Source organism: Hippopotamus amphibius, chromosome 7 (assembly GCF_030028045.1).
Source record: "Hippopotamus amphibius kiboko isolate mHipAmp2 chromosome 7, mHipAmp2.hap2, whole genome shotgun sequence".
Taxonomy (NCBI): Eukaryota; Metazoa; Chordata; class Mammalia; order Artiodactyla; family Hippopotamidae; genus Hippopotamus; species Hippopotamus amphibius.
In genome coordinates, this window is record NC_080192.1 from 127,101,449 (window position 1) to 127,126,584 (window position 25,136).

General features: G+C 37.4%; 1 protein-coding gene across 3 annotated transcripts in view; it reads right to left on the bottom strand.

Annotated features, from left to right (window-relative positions):
- The window catches only part of BABAM2 (BRISC and BRCA1 A complex member 2), a 407,317-nt gene that overhangs the window by 255,815 nt on the left and 126,366 nt on the right, over positions 1 to 25,136 (bottom strand). For all 3 annotated transcript variants that reach the window (XM_057743697.1, XM_057743696.1, XM_057743695.1), the window contains one exon: positions 13,648 to 13,722. In XM_057743697.1, the coding sequence (XP_057599680.1) occupies positions 13,648 to 13,722 (75 nt within the window). The remainder of the gene's footprint in view (positions 1 to 13,647; positions 13,723 to 25,136) is intronic.

The following is a 25,136-nucleotide window of genomic DNA, read 5'->3' on the forward strand; positions in this document are numbered from 1 at the left end:
ATTGGAATATAATTGCTTTACATTGTCATGCCAGTTTTTGCTGTACAACAAAGTGGAGCCAAAGCTTTTCATAAGCAGCCTTGGAACAAAGAATGACACCAACCCTTCTGAGTATCACCCAGTCTGACAATAGGGTCATCATGTAAAAACAAAGCTGCAGTAAATGGCTTCAAAAAAGGAAAGTGATCTTCAGGAAAATGGTAGAAAGAGGGCAAGTATCACTGTAACATTAGTTTTGTCATGACACCAGATCAAAATATAAGTATGCTGTTAAAATTTGTTTTAAAATATTTTATAAAAGAAAAAAACACCTCTCTTCCAGTTCTATATTAGATGTATCCTAATCAAGGGCTACAGTTTCCTTCTCCTATTCCAAATCCTGGGGGTGTGTTTATAAAGAAAAAAAGAAGAGTGGATCATTGTGTAATAGTGAATACAAAACCCAGCTCAGCAAAAAGAACAAAATTGAAAACCCCCAAGGATCCTTAAAAGACTGTTGTGTCTCAGGATAAGAGAGGCAATGGTGGCCAGGAGCCCTAGAAGGCAAGGTGTGAGCTAAAACATGCTGCTCAGAACATCTACAATGAAGGAGCTGTTACTGTTTATTTTGTTTTGTTTTTCCAAATCTTTCACAGATTGATGGCTTCATAAAATACATGAAAAAATGAGTTATTACAAAAAGAAAAAAATTTTTAAACACAAACCCAATATTTTTATCATTACAGTCAACAGACATATGATTATTCTGTCAAACTGCTTTAAATGTTTCTAAAAACTATCAATTCTATACTTATCTCATCACAAACCAAAACATCCACTTTGGATGACTAGAAGGTTCTGACTGCACGCTTTCCTCTCTCTCATTTCCTCAGGTTGATCACTGAGTTAGGTGAGTAAGCACGTCAGCTACATGCATGAAAACTGCAGCAAGTCTGAAACATCATCACTGGGAGCCTTTGTATTCACTTTTACATCCCTTGAACCCTATCAGCCTCATTTCCCTCCTCCTTCTCTCCATTTTATACATTGTTTCTTGGCAGATTTTTCTTCCCGAATGCAATCTCAAGCATAGTACTACTCAAAACAATCACTCAAAACAATCACTAAATGCCTTAGTTGAATATTTAAGGCTCTACCTATATCATATCTTTAAAATGCCTTTCCTTTCTTATCTCCCACTAGTCTGTATACATGTTCTACATCTTAACCAAACTAGACTGTTCTGCTGTTTTCCAAATGTGCTTTCATTGGTACCTGAAACCATGCTCATTCTTTCCCTAGCTTCTCTCTATCAATATGAGTCTTCCAGGCCCATCCCAAATGTCACCTCCTTTATAAAGGTCTTTTCTAAGCAGATGTAATCTCTCACCAACCCACTAAAGAACTTTGTGCTTCTCTTATGGTACTTAAATTATTATGACTTGTATGACTATCGTCTACGCAATCAATCTATGCCCCCAACCAGATTCTGCTTTTATTTGAATTGTAGGTTGGCTGATTGATGAAAATGGATTAACGGTAACAGATGACAATGGTAAACTGACACTACTCCTGCCACGTGCCAGGTGGTAACTTTATGATGTGGGTAAAGGAAATGTGACTGCTGAGAAAACAGCTCCAAATAAAAAATGGTCAACCTATAATGATCACATCTCACAATTCCTGTTACCCTCACTGTGCTACTTCGTTCGAATCCATACTTCCCTTTCCGGATTATGGGTAGCAATGCCGCTCCCATAAACAGGCTGGAAAAAAAAAAGGGCAAATACAAAAAGAAAATATGAAGGGATTCGTCCATTTGCCTTAAAAAAAACCAACTGAGTAAAACAGGGTCAGTAAAACAAGGTGGTTTGGTTTTTTTTCACAAGCTCAGTAAATACTAATTAACGGTGAAGTTCAGAGCTCTAATGAACACTGACCTGATCAATCCTATCTGAAGTTTTGTGCTTATTTCTGGGCACCACAGTTTAAGAGAGATGCTAGCAATCTGGAATACCTCCCGAAGAGAAGTATGAGGATAGAGAAGGATTTAAAAACTTATGAAATGTAAGTATAAAGGACTGAAGATGCCTTGCCTATAAAAGAGCAGAATCTCTGATTGTCTGAATGCAAATGTTTCTGCTGTAATGTAAAAATGCATTCCTTTAAAAAAATGCATTCTAGCAAATTACACATTAAGAATAAGAGGCTTACGAGAAAAATATGGCAAGGCTAGACGTTATGTTACAGTTGCCTGTACAACTTTGTAACCACAGCATTAACAAAAACCAAAGTAAATCCAGTAAAACTACTAATATACTTAAAACGACATGCTATATTCATAATAAACAAAGAATTATTATACTAGATAAGGACTTAAAAAAAAAGCTGAAGATTACTTAATGAAAGGGGCTACAAGGAAAGACTGAAACTGCTGAGTGAAGAGAAAGAACAGAGGGACATCATCGTTAGAAGTTAGAGCAGAGAAGCAGGTTTTGGACAAAATGTAATGATGCCAGAGAGGGAAAGCTCTGGCTTCTTGTCTTGTGTTTGTTTCTTTTCCACAAAGATGGGGAGAAACCATGCGATAAATACTTAAACACAGAGTGTACAGCAAAACTGAGCCACGTAGAAGGAATGGAGTGAATGGACACTGCATGCCATACAAGAGCCCCCCCACAGCTTGCTAAGTTCATCTGCATTAGTGTACTTTCATTCAGCTGCTGTTATTTAGTGGTCAAACTGTTAACTATAAACCATGGTAACTTCTGCCTTATACTGACATACTTCTGCTATTTATCAATCATGTATGAACTAATTCATGTTACTAAAGCATTGTATGTAACAGAATACACCATACTTAAAGAACTATCAAGATACATGGGGACAGGGTAGCAAAGCAGGTCAACTGAGAGTGACTGGAGAGTCGGCTCCATTTGAAAATTATAATTTAGAAGACAAAAACACAAGCATACCATAAAAAAATAAAAGCAAAAGAAAACAATAAAAGAAAACTGAAAGGAGAAAGTTCACCGAAGCTGCCTGTGACTATTCTTCATTTTCAGTAGGGAAAAATACTACTGTCAGAATTGCTACAAATTATATCTGAAAATTTGGGGCAAGTGAAAATTTGGGTTTTGAATTCTAGATGGGGGGGAACAAGACAGAAGAAAAAAGTAGTAGTAAATATAACTCTATCTTAATTTCAGCGAAATGCTTTCCTCCTTCCTAGATGACAATAAATTCAATACTTTGAAATATAAATTAATGACTAAATAAAATCAAAACAATTTCTATCATTTACCCCAGGCTCAGAAGTATATTAAGTACCATCATATTCATCACCTCATTGATATTCCCAACAAACCAATGTGGCATGCAATAGCATGACCACATTTTAAGAGTTAGGGAAAGTAAGACTTGGAAGATAATTTAGTAAATTATATGCTTCTAACACATTATTTAAAAATAAGAGAGAAGATAGAATAAAGGAAGGAAGAAAACAAGGAAGGAAAGGAAGAAAAGAGGGAAGAAAACAAGAAGGGAGACTTCAACAAAGCTGAAGGTGCTAGTAAAATAAAAAACAAAGAGACCATGGTATTAAAAACCACTTGAACTCACTGAAGCGAATCCTTTTCTCATCTTTCTATGATGCCCCAGGTACCATTGTGAAGCGCTATTTCCCCCACCCTCCAACTCATAAGTTAGGAAAGGGGCCGGAAAACAACTGCCCACAGTACAAAGCAAGTTTGATGCCTGTTTTTTTAAATAAAGTTTTATTGGGACCCAGACACAATCATTTATTTAGATACTGTCTGTAGCTGCTTTTACACTGTGACCACAGAGTTAAGTGGTTGTAATGGAGACCACATGGCCTGCAAGCCTCAAATTTTACTGTCTTGCCCCCTAGAGCATAAATCTGGAATCCCTTATTTAGAGTGTGTTTCTCTCAAGAGAAGGGAGGTAGGACAAGGACAATGAACTAAAAGCAGTCATTCACCTCCTCCTTAGTAAAGGAATAAAAGGAAATACTCAGCAGGCTAACTTTTCAGACCACCTCACTACCTTCCTTGTGATCAAGTCTCAAATGCAAATTTTGGCTCAATTTTAGCAATGATAAATCAGAGTTATTCTTCTTAGAAAAGTACGATCTTCCAAGACTGAACCAGGAAAAAATAGAAACTATGAACAGACCAATCACAAGTATGGAAGTTGAGGCTGTGATTAAAAATCTCCCAACAAACAAAAGCCCAGGGCCAGATGGATTCACAGGCAAATTCTATCAAACATTTCGAGAAGAGCTAACACCTATCCTTCTCAAACTCTTCCAAAAGAGAGCAGAAGGAGGAACACTCCCAAACTCATTCTACAAGGCCACCATCACCCTGATACCAAAAGCAGGCAAAGATGTCACAAAAAAAGAATATTACAGGCCAATATCACTGATGAATATAGATGCAAAAATCCTCAACAAATACTAGCTAATAGAATCCAACAGCACATTAAAAAGATCATACACCATGATCAAGTGGGGTTTATCCCTGGGATGCAAGGATTCTTCAATACACGCAAATCAATCAACGTGATACATTATATCAACAAATTGAAGGATAAAAACCATATGATAATCTCAACAGATGAAGAAAAAGCTTTTGACAAAATTCAGCATCCATTTATGATAAAAACGCTCCAGAAAATGGGCATAGAAGGAAATTACCTCAACGTAATAAAAGCCATATATGAGAAACCAAAAGCCAACATCGTTCTAAATGGTGAAAAACTGAAAGCATTCCCTCTAAGAACAGGAACAAGACAAGGGTGTCCACTCTCACCACTGTTATTCAACATAGTTTTGGAAGTGTTAGCCACAGCAATCAGAAAAGAAAATGAAATAAAAGGAATCCAAATTGGAAAAGAAGAAGTCAAATTGTCACTCTTTGCAGATGACATGATATTACACTTAGAAAACCCGAAAGACTCTACCAGAAAACTGCTAGCACTAATCGATGAATTTAGTAAAGTAGCAGGATACAAAATTAATGTGCAGAAATCTCTTGCATGCCTATACACTAACAATGAAAGAGCAGCAAGAGAAATTAAGGAAACTCTCCCATTTACCACTGCAACCAAAAGAATAAAATACCTAGGAATAAACCTGTGTAAGGAGGCAAAAGACCTATATGCAGAAAACTATAAGACACTGATGAAAGAAATCAAAGACGATACAAACAGATGGAGAGACATACCATGTTCTTGGATTGGAAGAATCAACACTGTGAAAATGACTATCCTACCCAAAGCAATTTACAGATTCAACGCAATCCCTATCAAATTACCAATGGCATTTTTCACAGAACTAGAACAAGAAATCTTATGATTTGTATGGAAACGCAAAAGACCCTGAATAGCCAAAGCAATCTTGAGAAGGAAAGATGGAATTGGTGGAATTCGGCTTCCTGACTTCAAACTATACTACAAGGACACAGTGATCAAGACAGTATGGTACTGGCACAAAAACAGAAAGGTAGATCAATGGAACAGAATAGAGAACCCAGAGGTAAACCCAAGCACATATGCACACCTTATCTTTGACAAAGGAGGCAAGAATATACAATGGAAAAAAGACAGCCTCTTCAATAAGTGGTGCTGGAACATTGGACAGCAACATGTAAAAGGATGAAATTAGAACACTTCTGAACACCATACACAAAAATAAACTCAAAATGGATTAAAGACCTACATATAAGGCCAGACACTATAAAACTTTTAGAGGAAAACATAGGCAGAACACTCTATGACATACATCAAAGCAACATCCTTTCTGACCCACCTCCTAGAATAACGGAAGTAAAATCAAGAATAAATGAATGGGACCTCATGAAACTTAAAAGCTTTTGCACAGTGAAAGAAACCATAAACAAGACAAGAGGACAACCCTCAGAATGGGAGAAAATACTTGCCAACGAAGCAACGGACAAAGGATTCATCTCCAAAATACATAAGCAGCTCATGCAGCTTAATATCAAAAAAGCAAATAACACAATCCACAAATGGGCAGAAGACCTTAACAGACATTTCTCCAAAGCAGACATGCAGATGGCTAAGAAACACATGAAAAGATGCTCAACATCACTAATCATTAGAGAAATGCAAGTCAAAGCCACAATGAAGTATCACCTCACACCGGTCAGAATGGCCATCATCAAAAAATCTAGAAACAATAAATGCTGGAGAAGGTGTGGAGAAAAGGGAACTCTCCTGCACTGTTGGTGGGAATGTAAGCTGGTACAGCCACTATGGAAAACAGTTTGGATGTTCCTTAAAAAACTAAAAATAGAGCTACCATATGACCCAGTAATCCCACTCCTGGGCAAATACCCAGAGAAAACCAGAATCCAAAAAGAAACATGTACCATAATGTTCATTGCAGCACTATTTACAATAGCCAGGACATGGAAGCAACCTAAATGCCCATCAACAGATGAATGGATAAACAAGATGTGGCACATATATACAATGGAATATTACTCAGCCATAAAAAGGAATGAAATGGAGCTATATGTAATGAGGTGGATAGACCTAGAGTCTGTCATACAGAGCGAAGTAAGCCAGAAGAGAAAAACAAATACTGTATGCTAACTCACATATATGGCATCTAAAAAAACAAAAATGGTACTGATGAACCCAGTGACAGGGCAAGAATGCAGATGCAGAGAATGGACTTGAGGACATGGGGCTGGGGGCCAGGGGGGCGAAGGGGAAGCTGGGACGAAGTGAGAGAGTAGCATAGACATATTTACACTACCAAATGTAAAACAGATAGCTAGTGGGAAGTTGCTGTACAACAAAGGGAGATCAACTCAATGATGGGTGATGCCTTAGAGGGCTGGGACAGGGAGAGCGGGAGGGAGTCGTGGGACGGAGGGGATGTGGGTATATATGTATAAATACAGCTGATTGACTTTGGTGTACCTCAAAAACTGGTGTAAGAGTGTAAAGCAATTATAGTCCAATACAGAGCTTAAAAAAAAAAGGTGTTAAATGGAAAAAAAATAAATAAATAAAATTATGCTTTATTATTCAAAAAAAAAAAAGTTATAACGGGAATAAACAGTACCCTACTTTTATGGCACATTCTTTCAGGTACCCATTCCTACTTTTATAAAAGTATGCCTACTCCTATTTGATTAGACAGAAACTATTTCCTTTCAGATGAGGGTTTCCTGTGAATTCCCTATGGTCTTTCAAGCACTAGACAACTATTTTGTTTAAAACCAGATATCACAAGAGTGAGTTAAAGCGGTCCTTATTTCTAAAAGCTGCTTATTAAGTGTGGCTTTTTTGGATCCAAAAAATTCCCTAAACTAAAAGGTCTCAAATAATGAAGCATCATTTAATGTGTGGTTTAGAGAAAAAAAACTGTAGGGATAGTCTTTGAATTTATGATCATTTATCAGGATCAGAGGGCTTTTTAATGTTTGCTATCTCACGCTTGCTGAGAAACAAGTATAAACAATATATAACATCCTAACAAGCTTGTCATATTTTAAAAAAGGGAATATCTGAGAGAAGTTATCAGTTTCCTTCCTAGTAAATACATAAAAGTAAATGGACTTTCAAACAATTCTAAATAATAAAGAAGAATGCAAGAATTTATCCAAAAAAAAAATTCAGGGAGATTAATCAACCTAATTCTCTTCTTCTGGCTGCACAAAGTGCAAAATCCTCCTGTTTCTAAGGGAAGGTGAGAAGAGTGAAGAATTTTAAAACTGTGAATTTACTAAAACTCAATCTTTGATGATGAGTCACAATAGGTGACTGTCATACACACACTTTTTAAACAGTCATGCTACTACCTATTTTCCCTTACTATATGAAAGAATTATAGCACCCCACTCTCACCACTTTTATTCAACATAGTATTGGAAGTCCTAGCCATAGCAATCAGACAAGAAAAAGAAATAAAAGGAATCCAAGTTGAAAAGGAAGAAGTAAAACTGTCACTGTTTGCAGATAACATCATACTATACATAGAAAATCCTAAAGATGCCACCAAAAAACTACTAGAGCTCATCAATGAATTTGATAAAGTTGTAGGATACAAAATTCATATACAGAAATCTGTTGTATTTCTATACAGTAACAAAGAACTATCAGAAAGATAAATTAAGGAAACAATCTCATTTACAATCACATCCAAATAAAATAAAATAAAATAAAATAGCTAGGTATAAACTTACCTAAGGAAGTAAAAGACCTTTATTCAGAAAACTATAAGACACCAATGAAAGAAATTGAAGATGACACAACAGATGGAAAGATACAATGTGTTCACAGATTGGAAGAATTAATATTGTTAAAATGACCATACAAAACAAGGCAACCTACAGTTTCAATACAACCCCTATCAAAATATCAACGGATTTTTTTTTTTTTTTTTACAGAACTAGAACAAATGCTTCTAAAATTTGTATGGAAACAAAAAAGATCCAAAAAGCCAAAAGAATCTTGAGAATGAAGAACAAAGCTGGAGATATCACATGCCCTGACTTCAGACAATACTACAAAGCTACAGTAATCAAAACACTATGGTACTGGCACAAAAACAGATGTGTAGATCAATGGGACAGAATAGAGAGCCCAGAAATAAACCCACACACCTATGGTCAATTAATCTATGACAAAGGAGGCAAAAATATACAATGGAGAAGAGACTGTCTCTTCAATAAATGATGCTGGGAAAACCAGAGAGCTACACATACAAGAATGAAATATGAACATCTTCTCAGACCATATATAAAAATAAACTCAAAATGGATTACAGGCCTAAACGTAAGTTCTGAAACCATAAAACTTCTAGAAGAAAACATAGGCAGATTACTTTTTGACATAAATCACAGCAATATTTTTTAGATCTGTCTCCTAAGGCAAAGAAAGCAAAAGGAAAAATAAACAAATGGGGCCTAATTAAACTTAAAAGCTTTTACACAGCAAAAAAAACCATCAACAAAATGAAAAGGCAACCTACCAAATGGGAGAAAATATTTGCAAATGTTATGACCAATAAGTTAATCCCCAAAATATACAAACAGCTCATACAGCTCAACATAAAAAAATAAACAACCCAATCAAAAAATGTGAAGACCTAGATAGGCATTACTCCGAAGAAGACATACAGATGGCCAGCAAGCACATGAAAATATGCTCAACATCAATAATCATCAGAGAAATGCAAATCAAAACCATTCAATGAGATATTACCTCACACCTGTCAGAATGGCTATTGTCATAAAGATCACAAACAACAAATGTTGGCAAAGCTGTGGAGAAAAGGGAACGCTGGTACACTGTTGGTGGGAATGTAAATTGGTGTACCCACTGTGAAGAACAGTATGGAGGTGTCTCAAAAAACTAAAAATAGAACTGCCACACGATCCAGCAATTCCACTCCTGGGTATTTATCGGAAGAAAAGAAAAACACTAATTTGAAAAGATACACGCACCCTTATGTTCACAGCAGCACTATATACAATAGCCAAGATATGGAAGCAACCTAAATGTCCATCAACAGAAGAATGGATAAAGAAGATGTGGTACTTATATGCAATGGAATACTACTTAGCCATAAAAAAGAATGAAATTTTGCCATTTGCAACAACATAGATGGACCACATTCTCTTCAGCTGAGAAGTTCACGGGTGCACACCTAGGCCCAAGTAGGACAGACATGGGAAAGTTGGTCTATGCTTATCTGCAATCAATTTCTTGCTATGTGGACTACAGAAGCAGAGGATTTGTACCACATTTCCCATTTAATTTATACTAGTCTGTGCTGGAGTTCTACCATCCAGAAATAATCTTAATACAGAAGTTTTTTTTTTTTACTGACTGACTTTTATGTAAATGATTTATCTAACCTTTTGACTTACCTCAGCTAAGAATAAAACTTAGACACTGAAGTCAGGACTCATTTTCAGAATAAATTCACTCTATCCCATGTAAGAACCATATACACTTAGAGTGTAGTGTAAGGCAAAATCATATCCCTGAATATTTAATGGTTTTTTCATTCTAACATCAAAAAATCCCATTAGTGGATAAAATATGTACACTTGGAAATATAAACTTATGAGTGAATGATGCCTTCATCATAAGGCAATAAAATTTCACTGTAGCAAATTGGCATTGGGTTGGCCAAAATATGCCTTTGGTTTCTGTGTTTTTATTTATTTATTTATTTATTTATTTATTTATTTATTTATTTATTTATTTATTTATTTATTGGCTGCACTGGGTCTTCATTGCTGCACACAGGCTTTCTCTAGTTGTGGTGAGCAGGGGCTTTTCTTCATTGTGGTGCACGGGTTCCTCATTGCGGTGGCTTCTCTTGTTGTGAAGCACGGGCTCTAGCCACGCAGGCTTCAGTAGTTGCAGCATATGGGCTCAGCAGTTGTGGCTTGAGGGCCCTAGAGCACAGGCTCAGTAGTTGTGGTGCACGGGCTTAGTTGCTCCACGGCATGTGGGATCTTCCCGGCCCAGGGATCAAACCTGTGTCCCCCGATTGGCAGGTGGATTCTTAACCACTGCACCACCTAGGAAGTCCCCCTTTGGTTTTTAAGTAAAAATAAAACTTTTTTGGATGAAGATTGGCCCTTGGTGTGGTTGGTGGTGGTTCATTTCACTTGCCCCATGATCTTCTCCATTCCACATTATTGTATAGTATCCACTTTTCATTGCCCGTCACAATTTGTTTTAAAAACGAAACGTTTTCAGTACGTCTAAGTAGAGAATCTCATGCAGAAATATGCTCAAGAAGGTTTGTTTCACTTAACTTATGTGGAACCCAAACATCAAAGTGATTAACACAACCAAGCTGGTGCAAATGATTTTCAACGCTTGATTTGGATATTTTGAGTATGTCAGCCATCTCCCACGTGGTATAATATTGATTGTTCTCAATGAACATCTTAATTTGATCGCTATCAACCTCAACTGGTCTACCTGACCATGGAGCATCATCCAGCACAAACTCTCTAGCATGAAACTTCACAAACCACTTTTGACATGTTCGATCAGTCACAGCACCTTCTCCATACACTGCACAAATCGTTTTTATGCATTTCAGTTGCATTTTTACCTCTCGTGAAATAATAAAACATAATGTGCTGAAAACGTTGCTTTTTTTCTTCCATCTTCAATACACAAAAATTCACCAATTTTGATAAGTTTTTTTTTAAATGCACATTGATATGATAGCTGTCACAATACAATCTAATAAAATTGTTTCGAATGAAGTTAAAGACAACTAAGCACTACTAGAGCCATCTTACAGAAAAAAAGGAATGAACCTTTTGGCCAACCCAACAGGATATGTAGTCAAACTCCATGATATCTCAGTATTTAAAAGTTTTATTTTATCTTTCATTTCTTTGGGATGGTGAGGCAAAACTACACTGATGCTGGTGAAGAATATCCTAACCCTAGGAATTTGAGGAATTTATTTTTGGACTTAGACTATCAGAAAGAAGGCTGGTAATTAGATTAAGAGCATCCAAATGCAAATAATATGTAGAGCAGTTCCTAATGCAAACTTAGTTTTAAGAGTATAACCAAATATTCCAAGATTATGATACAACAATTTTAGGAACTTAGATCTTAAAATACCTCAACAGGTATTCTGGATTACTTCTGGTATGTAGGTAGGTACTTTTTTTGCTATTGTTTTGTATTATACAGGAGTTTCTCCTTTTTTTGTCCTTGTTTTATTCTCTTTGCAGGAACTAAAGATCCAGAAAGACATTAGTGTTGCAAGGTAGGCATTTCACCTATAGTAGAAAAAAATCACTTCATTGTACTTTTGGAGGGAGAAAAAAAACTTTCCTATTTCACCAAATAGTTTCTACCTTGTTCCTATTTGACTGGCAAGGAAAGTAAGGGCATAGCAATATAAAGTTAAAATTCTTAGAGCAGAAAATATGGAAATTTAATTGTGAAAGGAAAAAAATTACATAGATTATGATCCAAGAAGTATTTTTTTTTTCCTGTGACCTTCAAGAACATGAGCAGAGACAACACTAAGTTCAAATAAACAGGATAACCATTCAAACTGATAAGGCCCAACAGATCAAATCAAAGACACTATAACTGAAAATTATGGGTTAAAATGGTTATATGATTAATGTACTCTCATATACTATTGAATTTTGTTTTAAATGAGCTGAAACAGAGTTTTAACCGGACATATGGAGGTCAATGAGTCTGTGATCTAAGAGTTTCCAAGGAGGCTGTTTGCTATTCTAATAGAGCACAGTAATTACTGAAACCAAATTAATCATGCTTGGTAATCACAGGTCTAATATGTATATCTTCCACAACAGGAGTATTGAGAAACTAATATAAATTGCTGACTTCCATTCTCACCTGGATTTCACAACTCTTGGACACAGAGTGGGAAAACAGTCAACTAGAAACTAAAAATGGAAGTTTAATGAGGCACAAAAATCCCATGTTTTACTTAGGGGAAAAGGAACTCATAAATCCCTCAGGTAGAATGTTTAAAAAAAATTTAAAAACTGTTTCCTAATCTTTTCTATGGTCTAGAGTTTATATTCCATCATACTATACTATACTTCCAATCATTATCAAGATTAATATCTAATGTTATTGATGACTAGTATAATATGCAGGAACACTTGCACGAAAGATTCTGTCTTCTCTTTAGACTATAATAAATACCATTAACTCTCTGAATGACATCAAATTTGGAAGGCAGAAATTTTTCGTAAGAAAAATTAGCGCAAAGCTATATGACCATAGGCTGAATATGGCTGAAGCCATACCTTAAATCACGACCCAAATCCACATCTATGGCAAACTTAGGCCTTTGTCTTAAGGCTTCCTGTTCAGAACTTGCTGGTTCCCTAGCCCATTCAGTTTCTTTTACACTAACCACAGCCTATGTAGATTTGGATTCCACCTCTCCTCTACAAAGCATTTTTCAGACTTCTTCCCTAAGTAGCTGTTCCCAAGCCACACCTTGCCTGCATCATATTTTAAAGAATGCCATACACACTGGCCTAAGTCAATTCTGGGTCTTTCCAGGACAGCCCAACTCTGAAGGTGCCTGAGATCAACTGCTGACATAAATAAAGAAAATGTCCTTTAGCACAGCACAGCTAATATGCAATCCTACTCAAAGACAGAACTCATAGTGAGATAATTTCTAAGAGTCTTTCATCCCCAAAAGATTATTAACCAAAAGCAGGTTTTTTCTGAATGTTTAATTTGCTTATACTAATTTTATAAGGAAAATCCATTTTGAAACTATTTTTAGGGCTACTATTTTAGCTCTTACATAACAGTGGATCTTCATTCAATACATTTTTTTTAAAGCCTTTATTGAATTTGTTACAATATTGCTTCTGTTTTATGTCTTGGTTTTCTGGCAGCAAGGCATGTGGGATCTTAGCTCCCTGACCAAGGATTGAACCCACACCCCCTGCATTGGAAGGCAAAGTCTTAACCACTGGACCGCCAGGGAAGTCCCAGTAAACTCTAATAGAATTCATCATCTGAACAAAATGCTGGCAAACCATACAAATATTCAGAGTTAAATAACAACTTAAAAAGCTCATTTGCATTCTCACAGTGATAATCATACACTTTTACCTTGAGCAGGTACGTGGGAATATTGCTGAAATCCACTGGCAACTTCAAAAGAAAACGAGCTGAAAATTCACCAGTCTGCAGGGGGAAGAGAAAGGTTTTAATAATAAGATTAAAATAAAAAATAGATTGTGAAGTGACAATTACAGCCAAGGCCACAAGTTCAACCTGTGTGAACTGCAGGCATCTTCAATCTGGGTTTCCTCACATCAAGCAAGAAAAGAAGGTTGAAAAAGTAGGGGAGGATCAAAAAGCACTATTAAATTATTAGTTACTAAAAAGCACAATTAGAAATTTTTAAATCTGCATTTTAAATGTGCTCTAGAATTATAATGTAGTATTACCTTCTTGTTTTTTAAAAGTATGAAAAGAAAACATGAATGTGTGAATTTTTAAAATCCAAACAATAGGCACAGACCTGCCCATTCGATTCATCTGATTTTACTAAAGCATTCAGACCATTTCACTAATATTTATAACCCACAGGCTAATGACATAAATCACCATCCTTTAGAGTACATCTGGAAGTAAAAACAAAGGGCAAACTTCTACCGACGCATATAAAGCAGTACATCAGTGGGTACCCCAAATAAGACTCTAATCTCCTGACAATCTGTTAATATCATTATCATCAGCTAAAGTTTTTCAGCAATTCTTTCTATGAACTAGTCTCTGTAGGAAAGATGTGCAGAGGTTTAGTGATTTAAAACATTTAACTAAGCTTAAATAATAGCTTCTATTTTTTTCTAAAAGAGAAAACTCACATAAAAGTTTCACTCTCAATTTATGATGATGGGAAATCACTATAATATTTTTTCTTTTTTATGATGGGAAAGGCTAAGGAATCACATTTTTAAAAAAAAGTTGTCATACTCTAGAGGAGAGGTTTTTTCAACTGGCTACGCAGACACCTAGGGGTTCTAAGAAACCTCTGCAAAGGCAACAAAGAGGGGTGCTGAGGAGGTGGGGTCCTGGGTCTTCCAGCCTCTTTGACGGCAAGCCTGCAGTGCAGCTTGGGAATTTGACATCTTGGGTTTCATTATGACATGATGTTTGAATAAAGAACTCTAGGGATGAGCTAGAACTGCTCTGAAGAGTGGGTCTCCACCCTTTTCATATTATGACCACTGAAGAGCTCCCTGAATCTCCACTGTCTTCTCCCCTTAAAAAAAGAGCACCCTAACAGGTCTTTAAGCACAGCGAGCATTTACAAATTATTTTCTATGGATGGGTGGATTAACGCACACAAGGATGTATGCACACCTCTTACAGAAGATTCCGCAAGAGTCACCACTCCATTCTATAAACACCCAAGCAGCTGACTTCAAGGTCCTGGCCCTAATTTTAAAACTCTGACCTAAAACCTTGAAAACGCAAACAGAAATATAAACCATGAGCTCAAAAGATAAAAATGATAGCTACCATCTGCATAGCTGTGTGTTGTTTGTTTTACTGCTTTTACAACATCTTTTAACTTACAACAACCTCTGCCTAAGGACAGGGCACTTCTTCAGCGCCACAAGGCTAACCTCATGACAGAAAAGGCAAAAAAGAGAGAACCAAATGGGTAGAATCAAAGTTGAGGTCCCAGAAGTCACTGGGCCACCAGGAATGCCAATGGTGAGAAACGGCGCTACTCCTTAGAGCTGAGCAGCTGTGCTCTTCCTCTGATATTTATTCCTCATCTCAGTAAATGGTAATTCCATTATTCTTTCAGTCTCTCTGGCCAGAAACCTCAGAATCATCTTTGACACAGGACGGAACCCCAATCGTACAGGCTACTTGCAAATCAACACTTGACAGAATCATTAAGAGCCACTTAAGGATCTATAAACAGTTTGTCATGGTGGATGGGAGGAGAAGGTTTGTGAAAGATCTCAATAAAATTCTTACCTTCTGTTATAGTCCCAGATTACTAGAAAGATGTGGTTTTAGTGTTATGTTAAGCTCCTAGAGGACTAACATACCCTGTGAAGTGTGATTCTTTGGCCCTAAGTACAAGAGGTCATACTTTGAAAGGGGTAGGTATAGGGGCAACAGAATTGCATAGGAACTTATAAGAGGGGAATCCAGCCAGTGGGAGTTTGGGAAGAAGAACAGAAAAGTCTTCCCTTAGTGCTGCATACAATGCTATAGAGAGAGGAACACTCATCAAAGAATACAGGCTCCCAACAACTGTCCTCATTTTCTGTCTCCTACATACTCTATTTTTCCATCTTTACCCACTCACTCCCATCAGCATGCAAACGTCATTGAAAAAGTCTCTCTTGACTTCATCTTCCTCTTCAGGTCTCATCTCATTTCTCTGTTCTACTTCACAAAATAATCTCCTGTAAAGAATTAGTCTGTATTCGAGGTCTACATTTCCTCTTTTGTTATTCTCTCCAGAGGCCTCTCCAGTCAGCCCTTCCTCCACACCCCTCTACCAAAACAGCTCATCAAAGTCACCAATGACCACACCATTGCCAAATCCAATGGTCATTCCCAGTCCTCATCTTATTACTGTCCTATCAGCACCGTTCCGACATAGCTGATCACTCCTTTCCTGGAACACTCTCTACTTGGTTTCCAGGATCCCAGTCTCTCTTGACTCTTCTCTACTTCACTGGCCTTCCCTCTGGTCTCCCCAACCTCTGAAGATGGGACTGTACCAGCATTTAACCCCAAGACCTTTTTTCTTTATCTACACTCCCCAGGTGAGCTCGTCCAGGTTCTTGACTTTAAATGCAATTTATATGCTGATAATTCCCAAATATTTTATCTCCATCCCAGACCTTTTCCTAATTCAAGTTTCATGTATCCAACCACCATGATGAAAATCAAAATCCTGATTTTGTGCTTTTCCTTTGATGTTTATTCCTCATTTCAGTAAATGGCAATTTCATTCTTTCTGTCTCTTGGGCCAAAAACTTCAGCATCATCCTTGATTCCTATCTTTCTCTCGCTTCCGCTTTCCAAGCGGCAGCAAATCCTACGGACTCCTCTGTCCGTTTATATCCTCAGTCCAGCCGCTTCTCACCACCTCCACAACCACCGGAGCTGAGCCATTATTATCTCCAGCCGGGATGGCTGCAACCACCCCTAACTGCTTCAGCCTCTGCTGACTTGCAGTTGATTGCCATCACCACCTGCAGAGAGATCCTTTCAACACAGTCCTCCTTTGCTTGAAACTCTCAAATGGCAGGGATTTAGCTCTTTCATAGAGGAATCTGACAAGGTAACAATTGAGCAAAGGTGGGAAAGCGGTGAGGAAACAAACCGTGTGAAATACGGGGGGAAAACATTCTCAGGCAAAGAGAAAAGCAAGTGTGAAAAGGCTTGATGCAGGGGTCCACCTGGATGTTCAAGAGAGAGCAAGAAGGTCACTGTCGCACTAATAGTGATCTCAGGTCTCCCAGAAACTCTCTTCCCCATAGTGTGCGCCATTGTTAAACCCCTGTAGGATGTGCAAAAATCACTCATAAAATGAGCGAACACTAAAATGCCTACTAGGTAAACCCACTACCAAGCAATAAATAGCCATGTCTACCTACTAGTCTAAAAACGTCAACCTGTAGGTTAAAATGGCAATATCAAACTTTTAGTTTGTTAGACTCAGTGGTTCTTATATGCATTTTTGAAAACAACAACAAAAGGAGTGAAATGTGAGATTTAAAAAATTAAAAGAACTCTTGTACATATAAGGTAATCGGAAAGATAATTACATATTTAGCACTTGGACTCATCTGAACTGCTAGTTATTTTAGTCCATGCACTGCATTTTAGCTCTTTTGCCCTATTTTAGTTTGTACAATGTATTTTTATTCTACTGGCTATTTTAGACCAACATTCTTTTAAACATGCTCAGACGATCCCTACTTTATCCCTTCTCAAAATGTTGATCCTAGAACTAATATAAATTTATGTTTATTGGCAAAAGTCTGATTCATACAGCTAAATTCATAATAAAAGAAATGTTGATCCCAGGACTAATATTATTTTGTGTTTATCAGCAATGGGCTGATTTATACAACTAAATTCATAATAAAAGAAACTTGAATATGAAGATAATTTGGTCTACTGGAAACTGTAAAAAGTGCTTTCCGATCTCCAACTTTCAAGCCTACTACACATTCTTTATTTTGCCTTTGAGAGAATAAAGAACACTTAGCACTTGTTTCTAACAGCGTTGGAAATGTTGGAGGCTAAGGTTCTAGAATTCATTTTTCGGTTCTGCCACTGATTTTCCTTTTGACCTGTGAGCTAATCTTTTTTTTGTGAAACTAAGTAAATGGTGATTTAAAACATATCTTAATGTAAAATTTGAGCCATAAACATTATATAAGGAGCAAAACACAACTGAAAAATCCTCCCTCCCTGAGTTCTCCCTCAGACAGTGACACTTCCTGTGTTTTTGTATTTGAAGTTCCAACAGTTATTCAAGCAATTTACGGACACTCTGTTGCAACGTCAATTTCTTCCATAGCAAACTTTCCTGTAAGCCGGAAATGAGACATTTAGATGTAGCCAAGTCAACAGAATCGTTTGATTTTCTTTTTGTCAATCCTTGGTCAAATCTTCTCTTGGATAGACGTGGAAGATTATCTGAACTATGACTGTTAAAACGTCCGTCGTTCTGCCAACTGCCTTAGTGGCGATTTCCCCAGCGTTAGCAATAAATATGTGCATCTTTCCTTCTTTCAAGTTATAGTACCTTGGCAAGTAACTGAAACTAACAACACGGAGTTTTGGCAATTTATGAGGTCTAAGCTTTTCTTCTGGTAATAGCAGCTGTGTCACAGTTCTCTTCTTTTCAGAAGTGACAGGTAGACATCTTGTGCAGAATGGATTCCAAACCCAGGTTGCTTTGCAAAGGGAAATTTCATTTCCTTTCTTAGAGACTGCTTGTTGCCAACAAACAAGCTATCATCTGAAATTGACTGCTCTTACTGCTTAGGTAGCTAAAAGCTAAGAAACACTCAAGAGTGACTATAACTTTAGCTGGGTGATGGCTTGGTAAGGATGATTCGTCAAATGGACTCTGACAACCAAAAGCCTACATGTGGAGACTGTTCCTTGTTAAATGCATAATTATCTACCACATGTGAGAAGGAAAGCCAAAGTTAGTCTAATTAGAACATCTCACTTCACAAAAATGTTTCCTAACATATATCATTTAATTATTCCCAAAACTCCATTCAGTAGATATAATTCATTTATACCTATTTTAGATATGAGAAAACAGGCTTAGAACAGTCAAGAAACCCACCTGCAGTCATTGAGAGAGTAATAAAGAAGCAGAACTCAACCCCAGACTCAAAATTTATTCATCCATTCATTACTGTGGCTTAAGAGCCTAAAATGTGCCAGGCCCTATACCAGACACTGCAAATACAGTGAGTAAAAGAGACACGATCCCTGCCCTCCTGGAGCTTACAGTCTAGTGAGTGAGTCAGACATTAATCCAAAATAATACTTCTATAAAATTACAACCTGTGAAAAATACTATCCATGAAAGGGCAGAGTGCTCTGAGAGCCTAGTTCAGGAAGACCTGGCCTGTCCAGGCTTTGGGGCTCATTACTTGGGAGAACTTTAAAAAGCTGAGTCAAAAAGACAATACCAGCCACGGAAACTCTGAAGAAGAAAAGCAATGAGAGGAGGCTAGCTACACCAGATAGCAAAGCATCATATAAACACACAGTAATTACAGCAGGATAGTACTGATGTTATATCAACAGACAGACTAATGGAATAGGAAGTAAGTCCAGAAATAAGCCCAAAAAAGATTTAGTGTGTGACTGATAGTGTGGGACAACTGGGTAGCCATCTAGGAATACATAAAACTTAGATCCATACTGCACATCATATATAAGGAAAAAGTCCAAGTAGATTAAGAATTTCAGTGTAAAGACTGAAACCTCTAGAAAACATTGACGAATGTCTTTATAAAACCTTTCAGCAGAGAATGACGTTCTAATTCAGAAGCCACAAAGGAAAAGATAGATAAACTTGACTACCTGAACATAAAAATTTTCTGGATGGCAAAAACCCACGATCAGGACTTCCCTGGTGGCACAATGGTTAAGAATCCGCCTGCCAATGCAGGGGACATGGGTTCCAGCCCTGGTCCGGGAGAATCCCACATGCCGCAGAGCAACTGATAAGCCCATGTGCCACAACTGCTGAAGCCCAAGCACCGTGTTGCTCTGCAACAAGAGAAGCCACCGCAGTGAGAAGCCTGCACACCGCAACGAAGAGTAGCCCCTGCACACCGCAACGAAGAGTAGCCCCCGCTCACCACAACTAGAGAAAGCCCGCACGCAGCAATGAAGACCCAACACAGCCAATCAATCAATCAATTAATTAATAATAATAATTTAAAAAACCCCACCATCAGCAAATTTAAAAGACAACTGGCAAACTGAGAAAAGTATATATATTAGCAACTCCATCAAAAAGAGCTAATGCTCTTAAGGAAAAAGAGATTCAAACCCCAAGAGAATAACAGGAAAGGATAAAGGGAAAAGAAACACAAATGACTCTGAAACATATGAAAAAATTCTTAACCTCATTCATACCAAAAGAAATACAAATTAAAACTAAATTGAATATAATTTTTCACCAGATTGACCAAAATCTATCAGCACTTTAAAGATATCACTGCACTGTCTTCTCACTTTGCCACTGTTTTTGATGAAAAGTTAGTGGTGACACAAATAACTTCTATCTACATATAAAGTGTTATTTTCTGTGGTCGCTTAAGATTATGCAAAGTGGAACCTGACAGAACTCTGCAAATATGTTTAAATTACGACTAGCAACGCTGTGGAGAAAGAACCACTCTCATATATAGCTGTTGGGTTAATAAGTTGGTATAAATGTTATGAGGGCATTCTGGTGATAAAATTATAAACACATATAATCTTTGATCCAGCAATTACACTCCTATTTATTTTACATACTGGAACACATGCAAAGTGACATGTACAAGATTACTTATTACAGTATTATTTGTAACAGCAAAAGATTTAAAACAACTTTAATGCCCAACAATAGAATTCAGATTAAATAAATTATGGTTCAATTATTCAGTGTGATAATATACAATTATTTTTTTTTCTTTGTTTTTTTTTTTATTTTATTTTATTTTATTTTATTTTTTTGGGGGTACACTATTTTTTAAAGGAATGGTTACACGGAAAAAAATCTCTGAGCTATATTAGGTCAAAAGGAGGTGCAAAACAAGAGTATATAAGACATGTTACCATTTGCATAAAAAGGGAAATATATGTATTTTGTATTTGCTTAGATGTGCATAAAGAAACTCTGAAAAACTATTCTAGATAAAAGCTACAACACTGCTTATTTGGGGTGGGATAAGCAAAGGTGGTTTGATTTGGGTGGACATAAGACAATGATGGGAGGGAGACTTTTCACTATATATCTTTTAATACATTTTGATATTTGAACACTATGAATATATTAACCACTCAAAAAAATTTTAAGGGATTTGAAAAGTAAAATTAAAAGTGTGTCTAATGAGATGCTCATAATTCCTGCATTCACTCATTCATTTATTCAACAAAGATTTACTGAGCACCTACCATGCCAAGTCCCAGCCTGGGTAATGGAGATCTTAAGACCAACAAAGTACAGTCTGTCTATCTTGACTAGATGAACAAAATATTACAATGCGACGCTTGGAGAGAAATATTTACAGGATGCCTTGGAGGTAGCTAAGTTAAGACTCTTCATTTTAGGGGACAGAATTCTAATTCAAACTAACTTGAGCAAATAAGAGAATTTATGTCAAAGACATGCACGGTATGGGACTTCCCTGGTGGTGCAATGGTTAACACTCCACACTCTCAATGCAGGGGGCCTAGGTTTGATCCCTGGTCAGGGAACTAGATCCCACATGCATACCACAACTAAGAGTTCACACGCCACAACTAAGGAGCCTTCAAGCCACAACTAAGGAGCCCACAAGCTGCAACTAAAGAGGCTGCCTGCTGCAACTAAGACCTGGTACAACCAAATAAATAAATAAATTATTGTTTAAAAAATAAATTAAATAAAAGATATGCAGTATCTCAGGGAATCTAAGATTTAAAAAGCAGCCCAGCCTCGGTTCAAAGGACTCTAATGCCCCCCAAATTTTCTGTCTCTTATCTCTGCTCTCTCTGTGCTTCATCTTACTTTCTATTTACCTCCTTCTCTGATTCTTTTGACTAGATAATATGAGAGAAAAAGGTCTTAGATTTACATATTATAGACCAGCTACTCATAACAAGACCAATCTCACTCTGAGAACTAACTCCAAACTCCCAGGCAAGAACCCTGTTTGGCTTAGGTGCCTCCTGATCTAATCAACATTATTTCCACAATTTCTACAGTGAAAAAGTTAATGTTACCATAAACGCACTGAAAATAACTGAAAAACTGGGAAACTCTTTGGGGGAGGCAAGGTTGAATTAGGTGTACATTTCCCAGAAGTCCCAAAAAAGTTTGAGGGGCTTTCGTACAGAACACTTCCAATACAAGATTCTTCATCTTGTTCCTTTTACTACATGGAGAGACAGCTTTAAAAACTGGACTCAGCCAGTCCTTTGAAGATACTCGTAGGTTATCCTTATGCTGAGGAAATTGTGCAAGAGGTGCTCCCAACATCTAAATACCATCGAAAAATGAGGCAAAGCACCCAAGACTTCAGAACAAACAAGTAGCCTTCGGAACAAACAAGAAGCACCAAGCCTGCAGAACAAATTCAAGTAGGTGGCAGAACTCTAGCCCTTCCTCACATGCTGCTCTGTGAGGTGCAGGCAAAGGATTTCCTCTGTGTTCCATGTTTCCTCAAAACCAGGTCTCTTCCACTTGATCGGCCCCGTTACTAAAGGAAACTTGAATTTTCTACTGATACTTGTATTATATTAAAAAATAATAATAATAAAAGTCAGTAAGATTGAAAAAGCTATCACGTTTATTTTAAATGTCTTGAGATTTTAAGCAATTTAGGTACACCCACACCCCACCCCCAACACACACACACTACTTTTAGTGAATAAAGTAAAAACCTGAGATATAAACTATTTCGACCAAAATCCTAAGTACTCCTACTGACATACAGGTCAAAACCCAATATAACAAATTCCATTATGCAAACAATGAAAATGTGAGAGCCTCTGTCATGGGTTCATTTATTTTAAATAATGCTCAACTCATAATAGTTCCATGTGGTTAAAAACAAAAACAAACAAATCTGGACAGTTCCAAGAAGTGACTGTAATGGATTTGACTACCATGCTACACCCTTTCCAAAGGAGAACCACAAATTTATCCTGCCACAGGTCAAATGCCATCAGAGCATAACTCCCAAGTAGCATAAATTAAAGGGGGATGATGAAAAGCCCCCCTGTATCCCCTGCTCCATGTGGCTGACTGGCGTCACCAGAACACCTACTCCATCCTTGTGGCCAGAGGTGAAAAGGCTGTCCACTTCCAGACCTTCCAGCTATTCTGATCCCTCTCTGAGCACTCCTGCCCTCCTCTCTCACCATTCTAGACCAGTGCTGCCCGAGAGAGAGAGAGAGACAGAGACAGAGAAGAGAGAGAGAGAACTCAATACACAGATGTGAGCCACATATACGCATGCAATTTGAGATTAACACTTTCTAATAGCCACAGTTAAAAAGATAAACAGGTGAAATTAATTTTAATAATATATCCCAATATACCAAGAATATTATCATTTCCACACATTATCAGCATTAAAAAATTATTAATGAGATCATTTTTTGTGCCAATTCTTTGATCTCTGCTGTGTATTTCACATCTGCATACATCTCAGTTCAGACCGGCCACATCTCAAGTGCTCAACAGTCACATGTGTATGGTCAGGGGTTCCTGTTTCGGACAGCACAGCTCAAGACATTTTCCCATTAACATTAATTCCTACATTAAGTTAGTTACTCCCTGTCACAGACACCTGAACACCTACCTACCAAATGCTATGAACCTGGAACACTCCTGACAGGAATGTTGGTAGATGTCACCTGGTGAGTGGGAATGAACACGGGACCCCATTGCCTCTTGCAGCTGATATGTGTTTCCCTTCTTCCTCCAGATACTATCTAAACTTACTACGTTACTTTGTCTTTACTGCTTCTCTTCCTGATACCCTGAAATCTGTTCCCCCATCCTCAGAGCCCCACCAAAACGGCTCCTGGAAAGATAAGCAATGCTCTCCTTCTTAAAAAAGTAACTCTCCCTTTCCCCTTGCTTTCCATACTTAATCTGTACCTTGGTGATATCAACTTCTACTGGTCCACATATGGTACTTTACGATTAACAGCATTTTCAGAGATAAAACAGGACCAATCACTGAACTACAATTTATTGAGCATCTACTATAAGTTACTTCAAGTATACACAAAAGAAGGCTAATAATAATAACAAGAATACTTCGTATGAAACAACTCCATGTTTGCTTCCCACACAGGGGACCTAATTTAATCTTTGTGTCAAGGTTGGGGTGACACAGGGAAAACCTTTAGTCACACACACACACAAAAACTAATGACAGAGGCTCCCCTGGTGGTCCAGTGGATAAGACTCCGCACACCCAATGCAGGGGGCCTGGTCTGATCCCCGGTCAGGGAACTAGATCCCGCACGCATGCCACAACTAAGAAGTCCTCATGCCACACCTAAGACCCAGCAAGCCTAAAAAATTTAATTAATTAACAAATTTAATTAAAAACAAAACAAACGAAAAAACTAATGACAATTAGAATCCAAAGCTCCCGTCTCCCAGATCACTCTCTCTTCAACACATTTCTATATCACCACTGCCTTAGAGGAGCTTACACTCTAACCACACTGCCATAAACGTAATCAAACAAGGAGGCAAGTGGCTCTAATGCCTTGGTAGCCACCTTAAGCAAACCGAAACATAAGCCAGAATCAATTCCTGTAAATGCCTCAAGGTTAAGAAGGACAGCCAATCACAAATAGCCAACTAGTCTTTCCCAAATAACGCAAGCACTTTAGCTCTAACCTATCAAGTTCCTTGCTTTGCTTCCAACTCTTCTCTGTAAAAACCTTGCCCATAACTCTTATCAGTAGAACTCCCAACCAGCTTGCATCTGTGTTTGGCTCAAATAAACTTTTAAAAATTCTAATATGTCTCAATTTATCTTTTAACACTGCTCATACACTTTCCCTTCAAACCTAATATCACAGCAAGATGGGATGACAGAAGTATAAGTCATTAACTCATATGAGGAGCTGTCATGAAATGGCTCCCTTCTTTTTTGCACGGTATTTTTAACTGTTTCCAGAGTTTCATTTATAAGCCATAAATTCTTAAAATCTTACTGGGATTTGTGGTCAGGTACAACAAAAAAGGGTAATTGCTTCACATTCTCCAACATATATCATTATTAAGAAAATACCCACAAAAGGAAAAAACTGGTTGCTAAAAAAATGTTTTATCTCACAGATCACCCACTGTG